Source organism: Pelophylax lessonae, assembly GCF_965119305.1.
Source record: "Pelophylax lessonae genome assembly, chromosome: 2".
NCBI lineage: Eukaryota > Metazoa > Chordata > Amphibia > Anura > Ranidae > Pelophylax > Pelophylax lessonae.
Window position 1 is genome coordinate 55454909 of NC_138769.1, and position 21977 is coordinate 55476885.

Genomic DNA, 21977 nt, shown 5'->3' on the forward strand with positions numbered 1-21977 from the left:
AGGGTCCCGGAACACCGGGGTATCCTCAGCAGGGATCGCAGTGGATTTATTCAAAATCGCCACCGCGTGATCCACCTGAGGCGGTACACACCAACGCTCATCAGTAGCTGGTGTAAAAGGATAACGCAGCTTGAACCTACTCGGCACAGCAAAAGGCTTTTTTATGTTGCGCCATTGCTCATCAACAGCGCGCTGAAATTCCGTAGAGCAAGGAAAAACCTGCGACATAGTGCGTTTCCTTTGCGTCCCGTACGAGGACATCAAAACAGGAGGACACGGTTCATCCTCCAAATGCAGCGTTTGCTTGATAGAAGCAACCAACTCATCCATGAGTGCAAGCTCTTCAGACGAGCCAGGGGGAGAATTATCAACCCCTTCCACCTCAGCCTCCCCTTCAGACCCCGCAAGGTCTAGAGATGAGCGAGACCCTGAGAAGGGCACTCCAGCCATAGCATCCCCATCGCCCTCTGAATCAGAGGAAATTGACACTCTGGGCCTTTTTGTGGATCGATCAGCCACCAGCATCTGCACCTGAGCAGCTAGGTTAGCCACAATAGTAGCCAGATCAGCCCCCTCGGGGGAAGCAGCAGCCCCTTGGCCCCCTACCAAAGAGGGGGGAAACTTGCTTTCCTGAGAATCCATGCCCCAGTAACTTAGGAAAAAAAGGAGTACTGCCCTTTAAGGTCGCGGCGAGCGTAGCCCACCGCACTCACAGAATACACTGACCCCCACAAGGATAGGAATACAAGGCAAGATACAGGAATATGGAAAGGTAAAACCTGGAGGGATCACACAGGCTGCTGCACCGATCGCTGTCCCAGAGGAAAAGGAAGTGATGCAAGACTGACCGCCCTTATGAAGCCTATGTAAAGGCTACACAAACATGGACGCTGGCTGAGGCTCCATAGGCAGATACAGAAAACAGCGCTGACATGAGGCCGGATCGATCGCCGACAAAATGGCGGCGCTTGGCGCCAAAAACGCCGCTCTGTACACACAAGACCGGCCACCACAGCTCGCTGCAAAAAAATGGCGGACCGCAGCAGCGGTCGCCGCACAGTATGCCCCAAAAACGTTGCACAAGCATGTCACACACAGCATACAGCATGTCTCACAGAACTCTCAGCCTGTTACACAGAGCAGAGTAGGAGAGCCCCCCCCCCTCTTCAGCCCACAGAAAGGCAGCTATTACTGACAGGGAGCTCAAAGGTTTTCACAGACATGCAGGGTCCCACGGTCCCAGACTGACACCCAAAACAGACAGGTCCCCACACAGAATACACCTACCATCCGGATGGCGTGGGGAACCTGCACAAGCGATCAAACCGCTGCACTAGGGACAGGGAGAGTCGCAGCCAGGACGCAGTGGAACTGCGGTGCGAAACCGCAAATGGCGTCCGGTGAGGTAGCCACCTCACCGCAGCATCCCTGCAGCGAACAGGGATGGGTCGTTCACAAATGCCAGGGAAACCTGAGCTGAACGCTCGATGGCAGGCTGGGAAGCCACTGGCCCTGAACCCCCGGGTACCCAGGGAGGCCAGCCCGAGACCCAGCTCCGCATGATCATCTTCATCTGAAGAACTAAACTAATGCTGAAAAATAACAGCTAAGTAAAGAAGAGAAAACACTTGAAATAAAATCAAAAAGATAGAATAGAGGCTGAGACTGAAAACATCAAGCACAGGTTAAGCCTACTAACTCCTGAGCTAGACAAATGAAACTGAGGTAGGAATGCAGGAAGCAGGAGGGTATTGACTGAGGGGACCACCCCCTGGGGGTGGGGTATGCTAAAAGCTTTGATATTAACCACTTGCCGACCGCCGCACGACTATCTACGTCGGCGGTCAGCCCCTCACAGGCAAAGTGACGTAGGGCTACGTCACTAGCTTGTGAGGGTCTAGGGAGCGAGCGCGCGCCCCCGGAGGCGCGCTCCCACTCCCGAGTGGTCACGGACCCCCCCGCGCGCGTGACCGGCGGACCCGATGTCCGCCGGCCACTCTGCGATCGGCGGGGGAGAGGGAGAAAGTCAGGCAGCTTGTGTAAACAAGCTGCCTGTCATTCTCCTCGCTGTATGAGAGCTGATCACATGGATCTACTATGTAGATCCGTTGATCACTCTGCATACAGCTGAAGCCCCAGCCAATCACAGTTAGAATCACGCCCCTAGGGACTCACACAGCCCCTCCCTCTCAAATAAAGTTAACCCCTTCACTACCAGTGTATTTTTACAGTAACAGTGCATATGTATAGCACTGATTACTGTAGAAATGTCACTGGTAACCCCAAAAGTGTCAAAAATGTCAGTCAAGGGTCCGATCTGTCCACCGCAATGTCGCAGTACCGCAAAAAAAATCGCAGATCGCCGCCATTACGCGTTAAAAAAAAAAACAACAAAAATGACAAAAATCTTTCCCTTAGTTAGTAAACGCAATAACTTTTGCGCAAACCAATCAAAATACGCTTTTTGCGATTTTTTTTACCAAACATAGGTAGCATAAAACAAATTGGCCGAAAATTTTAAAAAATTTTGATTTTTACTTTTTTTTTGGGGGGAATTTCATATAAAAAAAAGGGAAAAATATTGCTATTTTTGCAAAATGGACGCTCTTTTTTTGTTTATAGCGCGTGATCAAAAAATCGCACAGGTGATCAAATACCGCCAAAAGAAAGCTCTGTTTGTGGGAAAAAAAGGACGCCAAATTCGTTTAGGTACAGCGTCGCACGACCGCGCAATTCTCCGTTAAAGTCACGCAGTGCCGAAATCGCAAAATACCCCCTGGTCGGAATGGGGGTAAAATCTTCCGGGGCTTAAGTGGTTAACATATTCTGTTGCCTAGCTACTCCTACGGAGCAAAGGTCAATAACCCCATTGTGACGAATATGAAGAGGCGGCGACTGTCGGAGGACGTAAGAGAAACTCTTTTATTCCTGATGATCGATAACTGAAATTACTTTCTCTTTCCGCTAGTTAAGAATTGATCAGGGAGGAGGAAAACAAAGAATTCCATTACACTGTATAAAAAAAAAAAAATACATGCAAATTGTATTATATTTAAAGCAAAAAACAAACTTAAAGCTAAACTTTTCCTAATTTGAAGCAGCCCTGTCACTAACACAACTTCTGTGCATGTCAGGAATATATGCAAATTGGAGGTGTTTGCCCCTAACCCTGCTGCTAAGGCTGGGTACACACAGGCTGAAAATCAGGCAAAAACGGGCAGTTTGGAAGGAACTGGCCCATATATACAGCTACCTGTCTGACAGAAGCCGGTCCCATGACTGGCTTCTGTCGGACAAGCATGCTGGAAAAACCGCAGCTGATCAGAGTGTTCTGGCTGGTGGGCAGCCCCCCTGTCAGAACACAATAGCTCAGCGGGGGAGATGACCACACTAAAATTGCTTGTATTTTTATGGCAATCTAAGTTTTTTTCCTTTCAGCCCACTGGGTTGAACAAAAAAAACGTACCCTACATAAGGCCGAATTTCAGGTCGCTCTAATGTGCAAAGTTCTAACACTTCCTGGTAGTTGATATATTGATCAGAATGGTCTGGCATTTGACCTAGGGGCAGGGTAGTATGCAAACACCTCTAAGTAACTGCACTTTATGCTTGACAGTTTTTTGGGTTGTTTTTTTTGGGAGGGGGGGGGGGGGGATTTACTAGAATTGCTTGTTCATCTTACTGACATTGCTAACTGTCTGGCTGCCATGATGTTGATCAAGCGGCTTCAATACTTCAGTTGCTGCCAAATGTGCAGATCAGGAACTCTGTCTTTTAATTGCCTAATGATTTTTGCTGGTCAAAGATTTAAAAAGTAATGCAAAGAAGCAACTAGCATTTTCAGAAGGAGCTGCTCAATAGTGGTCTCCATGTTTCTCCATTTGTCCTAGTGACCATGTCACTGCGATAGAAAGTAATCAGAAATCTCCTTATCTTTACAGAGACTTTCTCTCATATGTTGTAGAGTTTGCAGAACAGGAAGTGAATGGAAATTTCTATAAAATAGAATAGAAATACACTTTAAAGCTGGGTTTACACTGCTGCAACCTGAAAGTTGCGCGACTTGCGGTGCAACTTCCTGGCGACTTGAGTACTAATTTATTAGAAGTATAGAATAGAAGTCGCCTTGAAGTAGTACAGGAACCTTTTCTGAAGTTGGAGCAACTTCAGTAGTGCCAATGAGGACAGTTCTCATTGACTAACATGAGCTTTCACATGTCTTGGGGTCTTCCAAGTCGAATTTCAAGTTGCAGCAGTGTGAACCCAGCCTAATGGACAGCTTTTTAGTACAAGATTTACTTTTATGACCCCCTTCCCCCTCAAAAGCAATCCAGCAACTTCTCAGTGTGCATGCACATTGCAGCCCCATTACTTGTTATGGGAGAACTGTACTCCCTGTGACATGCACCAAAGAAATGGAGCTGGCGAGAACTTTTTCAAAAGAAAAGGCTGTGCGGTGCAAGGCGGGGCTGCACAGTGAACATCGCTGGAATGGGGGTGAAGGTAGGTATCCTAGCCGGGCTACACTAATAAATATTAATATTACTAATAAAATAAATAATGATAGAAATCATGGTAACATTATGAGCTCAATAAGGTTGATGGGGGTAGTAAATTACAGTACAGCGGCTCCTGGTTTATAACTAAAGAAAATTGGCAGCTGCATATTATACCTGAGGAGTTCTTCTGCTTAATGCAATGGATAGATGTCCTCTGCGTCTTGGGATGGAGCAGCAGCAATAACACGGGTTCCAGAATCCGGGCAACATCATTCAAAGAGAGGGCACGCACCAGCCAGCCCTGAGCCGCTGCACCGATAGCTCCATCAGTACAGTTCAGGCTGTCCAGGACAACAAACAGAGACCTGCAGAGGAGAACAGATGTCAATACCTAATACAGATGGCTACAGCCTCATCAACCAAAACAGTAGGCTAATTTATTATTCTGTATATGTAGGTGTGCATTTTTGACCTTTCCTTCTGAAAATGCTACTTATCTGGCTGTCATGCCTGGAAGCCCTGAAGCCCTCTGGCTTCAATGCTGTCTGAGTCACTGGCTTGAAACACATTTCCAACTCAGGATTTCTGATTTTACCTGCTTCATGTTGGTTCTGGGTCAGTAATTCAGAAAGTCCTGAAGCCAAAAGGTAGCTAAGTACAGTACCTAGTATTTTTAGAAAGAAGGGTAGCAATGGTAGACTATACACTTTTCTAAATATTTTTGTGGTTAAACAATGGGAAATCCATACGTGTGGTAAAAAAAGATGATCTGGCGAATGTTCAGGAGGTAAATATGTTTTAGAACTATAGCAGGTAGTAATGTTTTAGAACTATAGCAGGTAGTCCATCCGGCCTTTAATTGCAATTGAGCCAATGAAAAATTAATTTGCCGCATAATAAATATAACCCTAAGCTGTTGTCCATGCATGCTTACTGCAGGTTTGACACCTGTATTAATAACAACTAATCATCCTTTATATGCACTATATCTTAAAAATGTTGCAAAAAAACAAACTGAAGTAACAGAGAAATAAAGGCCTAGACATTTAGGGTAAATTTAGACGTGTGTCTAACCTACCTTTACTCTGAAGCATGATCCGTGTTCGGATCGCGCCTCAGAGGCTACTGACAAGCCATGAGGAAGCAATGTGACGCCTCCTAACTGCCTGTTTTAACCTCATTTTTGCCAACAAACGCACCACATCCAAGTGCATTGCATGCGGCTGCAGGACGTCTGCAGTGCTTCCCGGATTGCCTGAATGTGCCACGTTCGCCCACCAATCACCACGTCAGGCATTGCAACAGCAGCATGTAAACAGTGGTTGAAAGGCAGCAAAAATACGTCTCAACCGCACATTCTCCCCCCAACTGCACTTTTAAATAAGGGCTCAGAGCAAAATATAGGTCTGCAGTATCAGGTTCTAAAAAAAAAAAAAAAAAAAAAAAAAAAAAGAGCACAAGTTTTCTTATTTGTATTTTAGTCACCTGTCAAAGGATCGGTTGTGGGAAGTTACACGGCTGCCTTGTATTTCTCTTGTCAGGTGCCAGATTACTGAGAATCGGAATAAAGCTTCCAGCCTAGTCACCTGAGATTAAAGATGTAAAAAAATAAAAAATGTATACATCCTGAAGTGATAACACACAAATATTCAATTACCTCACATGTTGGCAGTGTCAGTGTGCCATAATTCATGGATCAGAAGCCTTAGTGTGCCATTATCCTGGGATCCCAAGTGCCAGTGGGTCATTGTTATGGGATCCTAGGTGTCAGTGTGGCATTTTTCTGGGATGTCCATTGTCAGTTTGTCATTGTTCCAGGATACCCAGTATCAGTATCATAGGATCTCACGTATCAGTGTGTTATTGACTCGGGATCTCCACTGTTAGTAAGACATTGTTCTGGGGTCCCCACTGTCAGTGTGCCATTGTTCTGGAATCCCAAGTGTTCAATGTGTCATTGACCTGGATCCACAGTGTCAGTATGTTATTGTTCTGTGATCCTCAGAGTGAATGTGTCATTGTTCTGTGACCCCCAGTGTCAATGTGTCATTGTTCTAGGATCCCAATGTCAGTGTGTTAATGATCTGGCTTTTCAAGTGACAGTGTTCCATTGTTCATGGATCCCATGTGTCAGTGTGTCACTGTTCTGTGATCCTCAGTGTCAGTGTGCAATTGTTCCAGGATCTTAAGTGTAAGCGTACTATTGTTCATGGATCCCAATAGTCAGTGTGTCATTATTATGGGATCACCAGTATCAGGGTGTGTAATTGACCTGGGATCCCCAGGGTCACTATGCCTTTGTTCTAGGATTGTGTTAGTGAGTCATTGTTCAGGGAAGCATAGTGTCAGCGAGCCACTGTCCTGTCTAGTATTGGCCCCAGAGAAAAGACACAATATTACCTTGTCATTGTCCATTGTTGGGAAACTCACAGAAATTAGAGTTTAGGTCCACAGATAATGGGGTGCCTTGCCGGGGCTCTGTGGCTTACGCATGTATTTGCAAATGTGTGCAACTAAACCCCTGTTTTTAATGCATACTGTTGGACAGATCAATTTGGTTGGTTGCAGGCTGGTCGGTAAGTTGAGCTGGGAAATTTTTCATATGCATTGCCTTTCCAATGCTCTTTGCTGCAGTGACCAGTTAGAGGTGGGGACAGTAACCACTTGTTTGTATAGTGTCAGCGAGTCACTGTCCTGAGTTCTAGTATTGGCCCCAGAAAAAAAGCCAGAATATTACCTTATCATTGTCCAGCAGGGTCTGGCAGATGATCTCCTCACAGATGTTAGCGGATGGGGCCAGGCAATGCAGACGGTAGAAAAGCTCCACGCAGGTGATATGGTGCTCCCTGGTCTCCATGTTTAGCTGATTCCAAAGAACATGAGCCACTCTCTGCCGGGAGAACAACGTTATATCATCTCACCAAACAACAACTGGCATGTGAAAAATGCAAGCTTAAAAATGGCATCCTCTCCTGCACACATTTAGGGCAGCACACAAAAAAATCATAGGATTCCTGAGTACAAACATCAAAATGTTTTGACACATGAGCAACAGACTGAGGGTTGAAGAGTCCTGATTGAGGACATATGTGGATATTCAGTCTTTAATTTAGTTATAATTGTGCAGGTATATTATTATAGGTGAGGTTGCTAAACTACTTGCTAACGTCCACTTAACCACTTGCCCTCTGGATCCTGTTCCCTCCCAAATGCTACGTTCACCTTCTGGCCCTATTCTACACTCTCTAACCCACATCTTCAATCTCTCCCTCTCTTCTGGCATCTTCCCCAACTCTCTAAAACATGCACTAGTCAGCCCCATACTTAAAAAGCCCTCACTGGACCCAACCGATCTTAAAAACCTACGCCCTATTTCCTTGCTCTCCTTTTCATCCAAACTCCTCGAACGTCTGGTCTACAACCGACTGTGCGACCACTTTGCAGAGAATTGCCTCCTTGATCCCCTTCAGTCTGGATTTCGGCCTCAACACTCCACTGAAACTGCTCTCCTAAACTGACAAACGACCTACTAACGGCCAAAACCAAATGACACTATTCTGTACTCCTACTCCTGGACCTTTCTGCTGCCTTTGAAACGGTTGACCATACCCTCCTTCTCAAAAAACTCCATGCCTTTGGTCTCCATGACTGTACTCTTCACTGGTTATCTTCCTACTTATCCAACTGCACCTTTAGCGTTATGTACAATTTTACTTCCTCCTCTCCTCTTCCCTTCTCTGTTGGGGTCCCCCAAGGCTCTGTTCTTGGACCCCTCCTATTTTCAATCTACACCTCCTCTCTAGGTCAGTTGATAGCCTCCCATGGCTTCCAATACCATCTCTACGCCAGACTTGTATAAAGTACTCAAAATTACTACTTGAGTAAAAGTACAAGTGCTCGATCAAAAAGTGACTTGAGTAGAAGTGGAAGTGCTCGCAGAAAAAGTTACTTAAGTAGAAGTACTAAAGTATTCAACATTTTTTTTACTTAAGTATTGCAAGTAGTTTTTTCAAAAAATTTGCTACTTAAGTACTAAAAGTAAAAAGTACCAGTAGTTTTGAAAAAAAAATTCTACTCAAGTACTGAAAGTAGAAGTACAAGTTCTGTGTTATGTAGTTATTAAAGAAAGAAGTCAAAAGTTTGAACATCATATTGTTTTTTATTATTTCAAATGATTAACCTGTGCTTGTTAGTAGTTTCTTGATGCACTTTAAGCGCTGTAGCACCATTTATTTGTTTGTTTCATATTTTCTTTTTATTGGAAAGATTTGGTATAGCAGCTTTTATTATGCACAGCCTTTTTTTTCGTATGCGCTGATTTACAAATGACATTATACACATTTTTTTGAGCTTTATGCAACCTGCCATCTACTGTTCTGGCAATGGTAATTGTTTTAAAAGTAACGAGTAACTATGCAGCACAAAAAAAAAATACTTGAGTAGAAGTATCGAAATCTTCGAAAAAATGTAGGGAAGTAAAAGTAGAAGTAGGAGAAAAAAATTCTACTCTAGGAAAGTACAGATACCGCCTTTCGGTACTTAAGTACAGTACTTAAGTAGTTCTACTTCGTTACTATACATCTCTGCTCTACGCTGACGATACCCAAATCTATCTATCTACTCCTCAGCTCTCTCCTCACGCATCACTAATTTACTATCAGATATGTCGGTCTGGATGTCACACCACTTCCTCAAACTCAATCCATCCAAAACCGAGCTTATAATTTTTCCTCCACCACGTGCCCCTTCCCCTGATCTCTCTGTCAATATCAATGGCATTACTATCAACCCATCCCCGCATGCCAAGGTCTTAGGTGTTGTCCTGGACTCTGAACTCTCCTTCAAGCCCCACATCCAATTGCGGTCCAAATCTTGCGGCCTCAACCTCCGCAACATCTCTAAAATACGCCCCTTTCTAACCAAAGACACAACAAAGCTCTTAGTTCACTCCCTGGTCATCTCGTGCCTCGACTACTGCAATTCCCTTCTTATTGGCTTACATCTACACAGGTTATCCCCCCTTCAATCCATCATGAATGCTGCCACCAGACTCATCCACCTTACCAATTGCTCAGTGTCCGCTACTCCTCTCTGTCAAGCCCTCCACTGGCTTCAGCTCACCCAAAGAATTAAATTCAAAATACCTACAACATCTTACAAAGCAATCCACAGCTTAGCCCCCAGCTACATCACTAGCCTAGTCTCAAAATACCAACCTAATCGCTCTCTTCGTTCCTCTCAAAACAAACTGCTCTCTAGCTCCCTTGTCACCTCCTACCATGCTCGCCTCCAGAACTTTTCCAGAGCCTCTCCAATCCTATGGAACTCCTTACCCTTATCTGTCCGATTATTTCCTACTCTATTAGCTTTTAGGCAATCTCTGAAAATCCTCCTTTTCAGAGAAGCTTATCCTACCCACACCAAACAAATATACCTCCATTTTCTCCATCAGCCCATCCCCCACGGTTATTGCCTTTTGTTTCACTTGACCCTCCCTTCTAGATTGTAAGCTCTAACGAGCAGGGCCCTCTAGTTCCTCCTGTATTGAATTGTATTGTAACTGTATTGTCTTGCCTCACATTGTAAAGCGCTGCGCAAACTGTTGGAGCTATATAAATCCTGTATAATAATATTATAAATTTTCATACGTGCCCCTTTACTTAGCTTTTTCTCTGCCTGAGCCTGACATTTCAGACTGAATGTTACCAATGAGAAGTCACAGTAAGAGTAAAGGCAAGCCAAATGTTTGCCTTCACACTCTGGGGGAGATTTACTAAAACTGGTGCATACAGTATCTGGTGCAGGTGTGCAGAGTAACCAATCAGCTTCTAACTTCAGCTTGTTCAATTAAGCTTTGTCAAGTAAACCTAGAAGCTGATTGGTTAATATGCACAGCTGCACCAGATTCTTTGTACGCCAGTTTTAAGTAAATCTCCCCCACTCTCTCCCAAGTCCCAAGAGTGTAGATTCCACCACCATGCCTTTATGGCTATGACAGCCTCCAGTCTTTAGTGAAGGCATTCCACAAAATTTTGCAGTAAGTCTGTAGGAATCTGTGTTCTTTCAGTCAAAAGAGCATTTGTGAGGTTGGGTAGACCTGGTTTACACTCAGCTTTACAATTCATCCCAAGAGTGCTCAGTAGGGTTAGAGGTCAGAGTCCTGTGCAGGCTACTTGAGTACCTTCCAAATTCATCAAACCATGTCTTGTTGACTTTGTACACAGGGGCAGTGTCATGTTTGAACAGAAAAGAGCCTTCCCCAAACTGTTACTGCGTGGTTGGAAGCACACAAATGTATTTGTATGCTGTAGTATTAACATTAGCCTTTACTTGTTACCCACAGTGAAAGTGAGGGTCAGACATCTGCTCCAAAAATATATCCAATAACAAAATAGATATTGTAAGGGCAACCAATGAGAATGCTGAACCAATATGAACTGGAATGCAACATACCTCCAGGAAGTAATGACAATGCTACAAAACTGTACAATACATCCACCTATACTTTCTCTGTATCAGATTTATTTTAGGAAGTATCTGAAAGGACTTCCCCACAATTAGGTAAAAAGTGAGCTTCCCTTTAAAGGATAAGTTGACCTTTTGGAACATGTACATGGTTCCACCTGTATTTAGGGTGGAACATGTAACATGTTCCAGCTCCTGCTGCCCGTGCCCACGATCCCCAACTCCTTGTGACAGCGGGCAGGGGATCTTCTCCCCCCACCCGCTGTCACTTTTTGAAAAGAGCGAGTTTGTGTGGGGCTCCACCCTCACGGCTGCGTCATTCATTCACAGTTTCCCGTGAATGAATGAATGAACTACAACTATCATCATCCACCAAGGCTGATGGATTGTAGTTCTGATTGAACTGCGAGGGTATTGATGAGCGGTCATGTAGCTCATTCACAAGCCCTGCAGTTTTCAAACTGACAGCCTGTATGGAGGTATGGGCTGAAAGCTGCAGGACTTGTCTGCAGAAGCCTGACATTGCACCCCTGATCCACTAATCAAAGGGTACAATGCTTTGCAGGTTCCTACAAGAGCAAATAATAAATACACATTTTATTTTCTGCAAAAATGAAGTACAGTATGTGCATTTATTGTTTTGGCTACAAAAGTAAACGTATCCTTTAAATGTAAGAACAATGCTTGGGGCCGGTTGTAACACCCAGAAGTTTTTACCATTGGTTGGTTTTGAATGTCTGAAAACATATTAATAGCCTTTGGGGTTAACTTATTATATTATAAGACTAGTATACACATTTCTTAAACAAAATTAAAATAAATTGACATCGGTACTTATCGGGAAGCCTTTTGCTGATTTGGGAGCTTTTGTTTTCAAACTGAACCAATAATTGTTAGCCACAGTCATTGCTATATAATTAAAAAACATAATGATATTCACTTTGATTATTTATGTAATATATATATATATATATATATATATTATATACAAATAATCAAAGTGTTGCAGGATAGGGTGATGTCAAGTCCAATATCTCTTAGCCAACTGACACTTGAATAGTGAGAAAACTTACAGGGTAGAAATCAGTCTTCTCAGCAATAAGTTTAAGGATTCCTGGTGAGATGGGTGGAACGGTGACCATCTGTAACTTCCCGAAGACTGCATTGTACCCGGACATCTTGGAGCGTTTCATTCTGTCATCCATGACGAGAGACAGAGACTGCGAATGGTTAATTACCTCCAGTAGAGTGGAAATGGCGACATTCTGTATATAACAATCCTTCACACAGCAGCACACGGTCATCAAGGACTTAAACCACAGAGGAAAGCCAGCGTCACTTGAACCTGGAGCAAACAGGAGATAGTGAGGTGGAACTGGGGTATCCATTTTAAACTACATTTATATAAAAACGATAATAGTTTTCGCTTGCCATGGAATTGATCCAGCCCAGCATTCATTTTGAGACTTTTAATTATCCTGCCCTGGGTACACCTGAAAAGATGACTTCCTTGTGTACAAGTTCCCTGTATCATGTGATTATTCCTATTAAGCGCTAATGCTATAATACATTACTGTAAGCATCATGGGATATGTTTTATATATTTTACCTGTACAGATTACCAGACAAGAAGAAAGACTGGTTTACATTATCTCATCTACAGTCTTCTTACTTCTCTTATCATCCATCCCTCCCTTCTTCCCAGCAGTTCGCCTACTGTCAAAATCCTTAAAGCTGAACTCTGGGAAGAAAACTTTAATTTTAAAACCATAATATAGAAATGAGAAAACATCTGCCCTTGCAGTGGGACACCCCCTCACCACAAACACTGCTTGTTATGTCTGCTAGGTACAGGAACAGCCATTGGTACTTACCCAATCCCACGCTCTGGTTGGCCCCGGAGATGCCATCTTCTCCCCAATGCTCTGGTCTGTAGCCAGTCCTTTGTTGTCATCATGTACAATGCAGAGCCATTGACCCTACAGTGTACATGGAGGGAGCTTGAATGTGGCCATGAGTGGCTTAGAGAGGAGACTGCTGGGCACCAGTCACACTGATAAGGATACCCTGCTGGGGTATTGACTAAGGTAATGATTTTTCCCTAATCCGGCACCCCTAGACATAAGCATTGTACCCTTGCAGTACAGAGAGCCTCATTGCAGGAGCAGATTTGTTTTCTTCTAATCCTAATGGCTCGTTTCCACTGAGCTTTCTGGTACGGTTCGGCACGGTACGCTATTTATGCCGTTTCCATTGTGAATGGTACCCTAATTCCGAACCGTACCCTTTCGTTGGGGTACCAAGCACATTAGTACCGTACCAAGAGGGTGGAGCTACACTATGCAGAACTTTAATTGGTTGACAGAGAATCGTCTATCACAGCTTTCCTGCTACACCACGCCTATCATGAAAGGGTACTATTGGCAGTGGAAACGCAAGGTGTACCGTACTGAACCGAACCGTACCGTACCACTCAGTGGAAACGAGGCATTATAAGGCCATTGCAAAACCATATTACCTGGTAAAAGTAGCAGTGATAGCAGTGACATCATAACTGTGCTGTACATAACCTGTGCAGGAGGTTGAGCTGTGGGAGGGAGGGACCCAGTAGGTTCCACCCACTACAGACTACCTGCAGAAAACTGCAGGAAGGGGTGGAGACAAGACCAGTCACCCTGCACAAGGAGAGAGAGCATCAGTTATCAGTCTTTATTACAGGAAGCTCCTGCACAAAGGGAAAGCACAGTAGATGTTTTAGACTGGATTGCTGCAATAATATAGAAGATACACACAAATACACCAAGATTCAAGTACGAATACACATGTCAACAGAGTTTGGGATGGATGGTTGTCTATACCAGGCCTAGAACTGGTGGAGTTAATCTTGCATTGACTGCTGGGTTAGAGCTAAATATATGTATGATTGCTTGGATTTCCTGTAGATTCCTCAATGGTCTGACTACCTCAGCTGCGGTGAGTCCCGGTTTTATCACTATGTAACTTCATTACCATTATTATTGTATGTCCCACTGAAGAATGATCTGCTGTAGTTTAATATTGTGAGACAGATGTTCTGGAATCTGTCTTAGTTTATTCAATAAACTTTATTTCTGAATAAAAAAAAAAAAAAATAAGAATACACATGCCTCCTGTGTTTCGACATTGTTTGCTTATTCTGCAGTTCAGCTTTAAAATTCAGAGGTGGCTAGAGGAAGGAAATGCGATCGATGTAACAGGTTTGCTTTAATGCCCCCATACCCAGAAGCATTCACGTTTTGCTTGCTCCCCCACAACTCCATTCAGCAAACAGAAATACTTATAGTATGAAGGAGTATGTGACTCACTCCTCCTACTCCCAACTTCATTGCATTTTTACTTGGTGATGGGCTCAGGGCTGTCACATGCGGGGAAGGAGAGCGACCTCAGCTCTCTGTAATCTTAGATTAAATTATACAGGGCTTCCTTTCCTTGCTTCTGAGGGATAATGGAGCAGTGGGGGGGGGAGTGAAAAGAAAATCAGAATTTTCTGCTGGGGAGGGGGTATTAAAGTAAACCTGTTGTTTTGCCAAATAGGCATAGCCCAAGTTTAATTTAGGATTCCTTTTGTTCATACAATGACCACGTATCTAAATTTGGCTAGTGAGGTTTTTATTTAACACTAAGTGGCAGTCTGAAAAATGTCTTTTAAACCACATTAGACACTTTTCCGTGGACCTATGACTCCCCCTGCAGTGTTCTTTCTCCTCTGAGGTTGGGATCCTTATTCTGCAACATTTTACAAAAAACTGGCCCTGTCATTAGCATTGATGGGGCCAAGCTAGGAATATCCTGCCTAAAATGTCCCCTGTCATTAGCATTGATAGGGTCAAGCTAGGACCCCCCTGCCTAAAATGGCCACAGTCTATAGCATTGATGGGGCCCAGCTAGGACCAACATGCCTATTTCCAGGATCCCATACCAGGTAAACAAGAAACACAAAGAAAGGCGCATCGACCTAGCCCATTATCCTCAATATAGGCTTTATTGTTAAAACATAGAAATGGCTACTCACAAGCAAAGGTATAAATCAATCACATCGGACTCAAAATCTTGAGTATCGAGAGTAGTCCATACGAATGTCCCTTGTCCTATTAGGATGAGGGCTGACACGTTTCAAGGCATACGCCTCTTCCTCAGAGCCACCTGAGAACAAGGGACATTCGTATGGACTACTCTCGATACTCAAGATTTTGAGTCCGATGTGATTGATTTATACCTTTGCTTGTGAGTAGCCATTTTTATGTTTTAACAATAAAGCCTATATTGAGGATAATGCGCTAGGTCAATGCGCCTTTCTTTGTGTTTCTTGTTTGCAGTATTGTTGGACTGCCCCAGTCCTTTTAGGCAGCAGGATCCTAGCCATCCAAGACGCCATTTGGAAAGTCTCGTGGGCAGAGCAGTTAAGGAGTCGGCTTTTCTGAGCGCAGGAGATAGGTGGTTTATCCACCTTGTTTTGTTTGGAGCAATCCCATACCAGGTACTTGGAAGAGAGCAGAGTACAGCTGCTCGGTTTCATCCTCAGACAGGTAGACGGGGAAGGTAGCGCAGTCCAGCAGGAACTGGCAGGCAGCAGCGAAGGCCTCTCGGCAGTCCTCAGACATGTCCCCCATGTTCTGGATGATGCGGTCGATGTCCCACTCTCGCTCGCCCCCCTTATTAACCTTCTTGCTAGGGGAGCCAGACGGAGAAAATTCCACCTTATCACCTTTCTGTTTAGACACGGATGGCCACGGTGTAAAGAATTCTGTCAGCATTTGCTTGAATTGTGGTGCTGTCATCTGTTTGGTCTCCCACGCCCCCCTTTTCTTCACAGATTCCTGCTTCTCTGGGGTCACCTGGGTGCCATTTTTATGGGTTTGCAAATGAATTCCAAACAGATGTTTGCTGGCAAAGGTGGCTACGAGATCTTGTATGCAGTGTAGTGTCTTCTGAATGCTGCCGCCCTTTTTCCAGACGTCTCCCTTTTCTGGGCACACCCTAGGCATTCGCAAATACGCGGCGAGCTCCGGGGAGGAGGCACTAAGGCCAATGCCGCTATCTTCAGATTTCAGAGGAGGGTAGACAGGATCCTCTTCGGCGATCTCCACCTCCGCATCCCCGTTCTGCTTCAAATTCACAGATTCTTTCGATGGACTCTGGGAAAAAATATTGTAGCATGAATTAAGAAGACAGAATTAAAAAGGCATTAATCTCAAAAACCTTAAAAGGTATATATATTTTTTTAATTGGGAAACACAGAGGATGCAATCACGGAGTTCTCCTGAAAATACTGGCTGCCTGGCTTTCATTCTACACCTCTTGTTTCCATTCTTTGAGCCAATGACCCCAAACAAATCCAGTTGAGTGTCTCTAATTTTAATCCTCTGCCCTCGGTTGCTCCACCAGCTACACTGCTATAGTTGCACTTATCCTCATTTTAAAAAACTTGTGGCCCCCCTCTCTCTTTATTTGTCTAGGACTTCCCTATGTGTTTTGAGATCTGTCCCTATTTGACCGTTGAGAAAGGCGATTGACCGAAACGCGTCTGGTCTCCTTTGGAAGTCTCAGCCACCTTCAGTCCTCGAGACGTAACTTATGGCCACTTATTTTTAAATTGCTTGTTTATTCATCTATGTCTTTTGAAACGTATTCTCTTATATATTGTTTGTTAATAAACTTATTTAAATACATTTAATACTCAAGTCCTGGTCATTGCCATTTAAAGTCCCACACTCTTGGGGATTTTGTTCTTTGGTCATTTTAAGAATGGATCCAAACCTAAAGGCCACCATAGACAGCCTACATTTCAGCTGATTACTGCTGAATTTGAGCTACATCTAACACGACAAAAGTACATTTTAATATCTACTGAGCTAGGTGGAAAATTATTAGCCGAACAATAACTATCCTATCAGATGCAGTCACTGCTCGGCAGCACCACTGTATACTGTATTCAGGCAGTTGTGGGTGCCATGGCTGCCTGAATTGAATATCCAGCAGCGGAGACTCCTCCCATCCATGCTATTAGTGTGAACGGGGGAACCAATTCGTTTTCCCTTAAGCCCGCTTAATAATGAATAAAAACATAAATAAATATAAACTGAGTGGACTTTCTGACTCTACCACAACTGCAATAATATCTGGAGGGAATTGTGAGATCATAAATTTACTTTACTTGTTTCCTAAAACCCAAATGAACTTTCAGTTTACGTCAGTTAAAATCAATCAAAGTGGATCCAAACAGGTGTTCAATGTCTTACAGTTCTCTTTGTTAGAAAGCATCCACAGCCTGAGTAAAAAAAGCCTGTCCCCTGCCAGCACACCGCACATAAGGAATCTATGTTCCCAGGATTGAAGCAGTGGTCTCTCTACAGGAATCTGACATGTTCCCTTACCAAGTTAAAGCTATAATTCTCCAATCAAGGAGTATGCGATTCTCTATTCAGACTGTGACTGCTGTCCAAGAGCCGGTTCACACTAATCCGACTCAAAGTCGCCCCGACTTCGGGCGACTTTGAAGTCGCCCCTGCAGCGCGACTACATCGTGGCTTGCAAACGACTTCTCATAATAGAAGTCAATGCAAGTCGCTCCGACTTCGCCAAAAAATAGTGTAGGAACCTTTTTCTAAGTCGGAGCGACTTGAGTTGCTCTGATTAAAACGGTTCCATTGCACAGCGTCGCCTGACAAGTCGAAGTAGTGTGAACCGGCACTTAAGGAAACAAACTGCAATACTTTGCACACATTTTGTTTTTATACACCTGGAGTGTGATTAGCAGATTTAAATGGACAGTTCAGTTGGACTTTACAGCGAAAGGCGCACATACTTGTCTTACGCCCCATACACACTATGACAAAATCGGGCAAATGATCGGCCAGTTTCCCTCTATGTTTCACAGCAAGCAGGAGCAGAGGATTGAAATAATGTTCGATAAAAATTTTTTTGTTATTTGTTGTTTCTGATCATGCGCAGTTTTTCATACCTGATATTTCTCGTACGAAAATGGTACACATTAAACAAAAATCATTTGTTCTGTTCCTGTACGAGAAAAATGTTGGCGTTTGTCCCTTCGGAAATTTTTATTCAGAAGGTCGCAATGTGCTATCGAAAGTTGTGTACAGACTATCAGAACATCGATCGTTCCTCAGACGAAAACGTTCGCCTGCTTTTTTTTATAGTGTGTATGGACCATTAGGCTGGTCATACATTATACAATTTTCTTATTCCATTTCTTTTTTTTTTAGATTTACCTTCAACTATGTAGTGCAAGGGCCTGCCTGATTGCATACGAAAGGAAAATGTTTAGGTTTGACCTCATATTATATGGTTTTGGTAAATCTAAAGGAAAATTTTACAAGAAAATTGTATAATGTATGGCCAGCCTTTGTTTCAATGGTCCGACGCCCGTGAAGACTCCCTCGCTGGCATCGGCATCTTCTCCTAGGGTTCTTCCAGGTGTTGGTCTTTGAATGTTTTGATTGGCTGGCACAGGATGACGTCAGTCCCTTGCATGCGTGGGAGTGACGTCATCCTGGCACAATGAAAGTGTGCCAGAATGTAAACTGAGCTGTGCTTTAACAGCTCAGTGTACATTCCGCAGAGGATTGTGAGCAGTCAGGTAAGTGTACTTTATTGTAGAAGAGACATTAAATGCTCCTTCTGTGAGGAAGACTCTGTCTGTGCACAATTTTTTTGTTTTTAACTTTATTTCTGCTTTAAAGTGAACCTGCCATGAGCTGTCATCACCGGCTTGTTTTTAAAGGTGAAGGCTCAAGGACTGACATCCTGATCCTGGATTCAGTACCTAATAAATCAATGAGTAGGAAGAAGTATGCAACCAGTGAAGTCTCAAAAAAGCCGGACATTCTGTACTTTGTGTTTGTTCCGGGTCAGTGAGTTACTAGACAATAAAACCAAGGTTGGCTAGATGGCTCATAAAGCTGACATGTTTAAAAAGCCAGAAACAACAACACCCATATCATTTGCTTTCCTGTCCTGGCAGGTTCTCTTCAAAGTGTAACTGTGCCTTTACAGTACTGGTAATTGTTTGATCCCCACCCAGCTTGGTTTTCATGACCTTGTTTGATGAGAAGCAATACTTAACACAGCCCAGTCTTCCAGGACCAGGACAGCATTTTAATGCTCCCAGCACCCCTCTGTAAACAGTGCATATTTTAGGAGAGGGGTGGGTACATTTTAAAGCCCAACTTCTGGGCACCAGAAAAAAAAATACCCTTGCAGTGGGGCCCCCCTCTCCACATAAGTCTAAGAGTAAGAGCCGGTTCACACTGCCGCGACCACTAAAGTCGCCTCATAAGGGGCGACTTCTAGCGCGACGACTTTGTATTTGGCCAATCAGAATAGGATGTGTTGTGACCTAATTTCCCTTTCCTTTTTTTTTTTTTTTTGCTGGCATTTATCGGGCATTTTTCTTTGGAGGCAGGCATGTCTTTAGTGTCTGGGGGGGTCTAAAAAAGTGTACCTGTGAAGTTTCAGCTCTGTAGCATGTCCAGAACCCCAGAAAATGTAGCATTTTTCTTATAATTATTAATACAGCAGTGTGGCGGATTCTGTACACCTTGCCTTTTTTCTTGCAGGCATTTATCGGGCATTTTTGGAGGCAGGCATGACTTTTTTTGGATTTAGTGTCTGGGTGGGTCTAAAAAGTGTACCTGTGAAGTTTCAGCTCTGTAGAATGTCCAGAACCCCAAAAAAATTAGCATTTTTCTTATAATTTTTATTAGAACATGAATACGGCTTCTCTCCACCCAGCATTTTTTCTTGCAGGCATTTATCAGGCGTTTTTGGAGGCAGGCATGACTTTTTTTGGATTTAGTGTCTGGGGGGGGTCTAAAAAGTGTACCTGTGAAGTTTCATCTCTGTAGCATATCCAGAACCCCAAAAAAATTAGGATTTTTCTTATAATTTTTAATACAGCAGTGTGGGTTCAGTGTGGGTTCTGGGCATGCTACAGAGCTGAAACTTCACAGGGACACTTTTTGGACCCCCCAGACACTAAATCCAAAAAAAGTCATGCCTGCCTCCAAAAATGCCCGATAAATGCCTGCAAGAAAAAAAGCCGGGTGCAGAGAAGCCGTATTCATGTTCTAATAAAAATTATAAGAAAAATGATAATTTTTTTTTGGGGTTCTGGACACGCTACAGAGCTGAAACTTCACAGGTACACTTTTTAGACCCCCCAGACACTAAATCCACAAAAAGTAATGCCTGCTTCCAAAAATGCCCGATAAATGCCTGCAATAAAAAAGGCAAGGTGTAAAAAAGCCACCACACTGCTGTATTAATAATTATAAGAAAAATGCTAATTTTTTTGGGGTTCTGGACATGATACAGAGCTGAAACTTCACAGGTACACTTTTTAGACCCACAGACACTAAATCCAAAAAAAGTCATGCCTGCCTCCAAAAATGCCCGATAAATGCCTGCAAGAAAAAACGCCGGGTGCAGAGAAGCCGTACTCATGTTCTAATAAAAATGATAAGAAAAATGCTAATTTTTTTGGGGTTCTGGACATTCTACAGAGCTGAAACTTCACAGGTACACTTTTTAGACCCCCAGACACTAAATCCAAAAAAAGTCATGCCTGCCTCAAAAAATGCCCGATAAATGCCTGCAAGAAAGAAAGCCAGGTGGAGAGAAGCCGTAATCATGTTTTAATAAAAATTATAAGAAAAATGCTCTTTTTTTCTTGTTCAGGACCATTTTTATGGAAAGTCGGATCACAAGTCGCTTCAATTAAGATAAGGAGGCGACTCCCATTGAAGTATATGGGACAAGTCGGATCACAGGTCGCCTCAAAGTAGTACAGGACCCTTTTCTGAAGTCGGAGCGACTTCAGTAGTGCCAATTAAGACGGCACTGATTGATTCACATTGCTTTTGTTATGTCAAGCGACCTGGGGCGACACAAGTCGCCTCACAAGTCGTGCTAGTGTGAATGGGCTCTAAAGAAATGTGTTGTGATATTTACCTTATTCCTCAACGTGTAGAAACAAAAGAGATGTCTGGACAGTGGCACTCCAATGCAATCCCGTTTATTGAAAAAGGTAAAATTCTTACAGCATACAGCGGTGCAGGAACAAACCAGCCGATGCGTTTTGCACTTGTATCAGTGCTTAATCGCACTTGTATCATTGCTTAATCGCACTTGTATCATTGCTTAATCATAGCTACCTTATTCCTCACTCTGGCAGCCTTTTTCACGTTACATGATTGGTTCCATGAATCCTCCTCTAAATGGAACGCCAGACGGCGGTCACATTTTGATGTCATCACAAACAATGCAGGACCAACAGTCCTCCATTATATGTGAGGGTCTGCCCAGAATACAAAAAGTGCTCTCATTGTGGAGACTCTTTAAAGTCAGAGTTAGGGTCTGCAGATATCAGGGTGCCTTACCGTGGCCTGCAGCTTACGCATGTATTTGCAAATCTGTGCAACTAAACCCGTTTTTAACGCATACTGTTAGACAGGTTAATTCGGTTGGTTGCCGGCTGGTTGGTAAGTAGTGACTGGAAATCCCTTGCTTTTTTGATCTGCCCACAACCCTGAGCGTTGTAGAGAAGACTGCCAGCGGACAAGTGAGCGAGGAAGAAGGTACCCCCTAGACATAACAAGCATTTAACCTCTGAAGTGTGTGGGGCAACACTGCAAGAATATTTTTTTTTTTCTTAGTCTGCTTTAAAGAGCATTTTTTTAGATGAAAAATGAATTGCTACTTTACAGAGAGGATCCAATCTTCCATCGACCCCTTGTATGTTTATAATGATAGTAAAGGGAGACAAAAAAAACAAAACTTTCTGCAAAACACAATGCAGTAACAAAGCCCTGTGTACACTGTAATCTGGTTTATATTACTCTCAGCAACTGACGTGTAAACAAGCCACAGCTGCCATTCAAAGAAAAGCATTTAGGTGGCAGCAAGCGAAAGTGTCATTTAATTAATGCACAACAAAGTGTAGGGATGTTGATGTGT

The 21977-nt window shown here is 43.5% G+C and overlaps 1 protein-coding gene across 1 annotated transcript in view; it reads right to left on the reverse strand.

Annotated features, from left to right (window-relative positions):
* DOP1B (DOP1 leucine zipper like protein B) overlaps window positions 1-21977 on the reverse strand; it is a 273490-nt gene that overhangs the window by 97526 nt on the left and 153987 nt on the right. The window contains exons 14-18 of the mRNA XM_082246954.1: window positions 15478-16138; window positions 12038-12309; window positions 7237-7389; window positions 5985-6085; window positions 4674-4864 (exon numbers count right to left, since the gene is read on the reverse strand). Coding sequence (XP_082103080.1) covers window positions 4674-4864; window positions 5985-6085; window positions 7237-7389; window positions 12038-12309; window positions 15478-16138 — 1378 coding nt within the window. The remainder of the gene's footprint in view (window positions 1-4673; window positions 4865-5984; window positions 6086-7236; window positions 7390-12037; window positions 12310-15477; window positions 16139-21977) is intronic.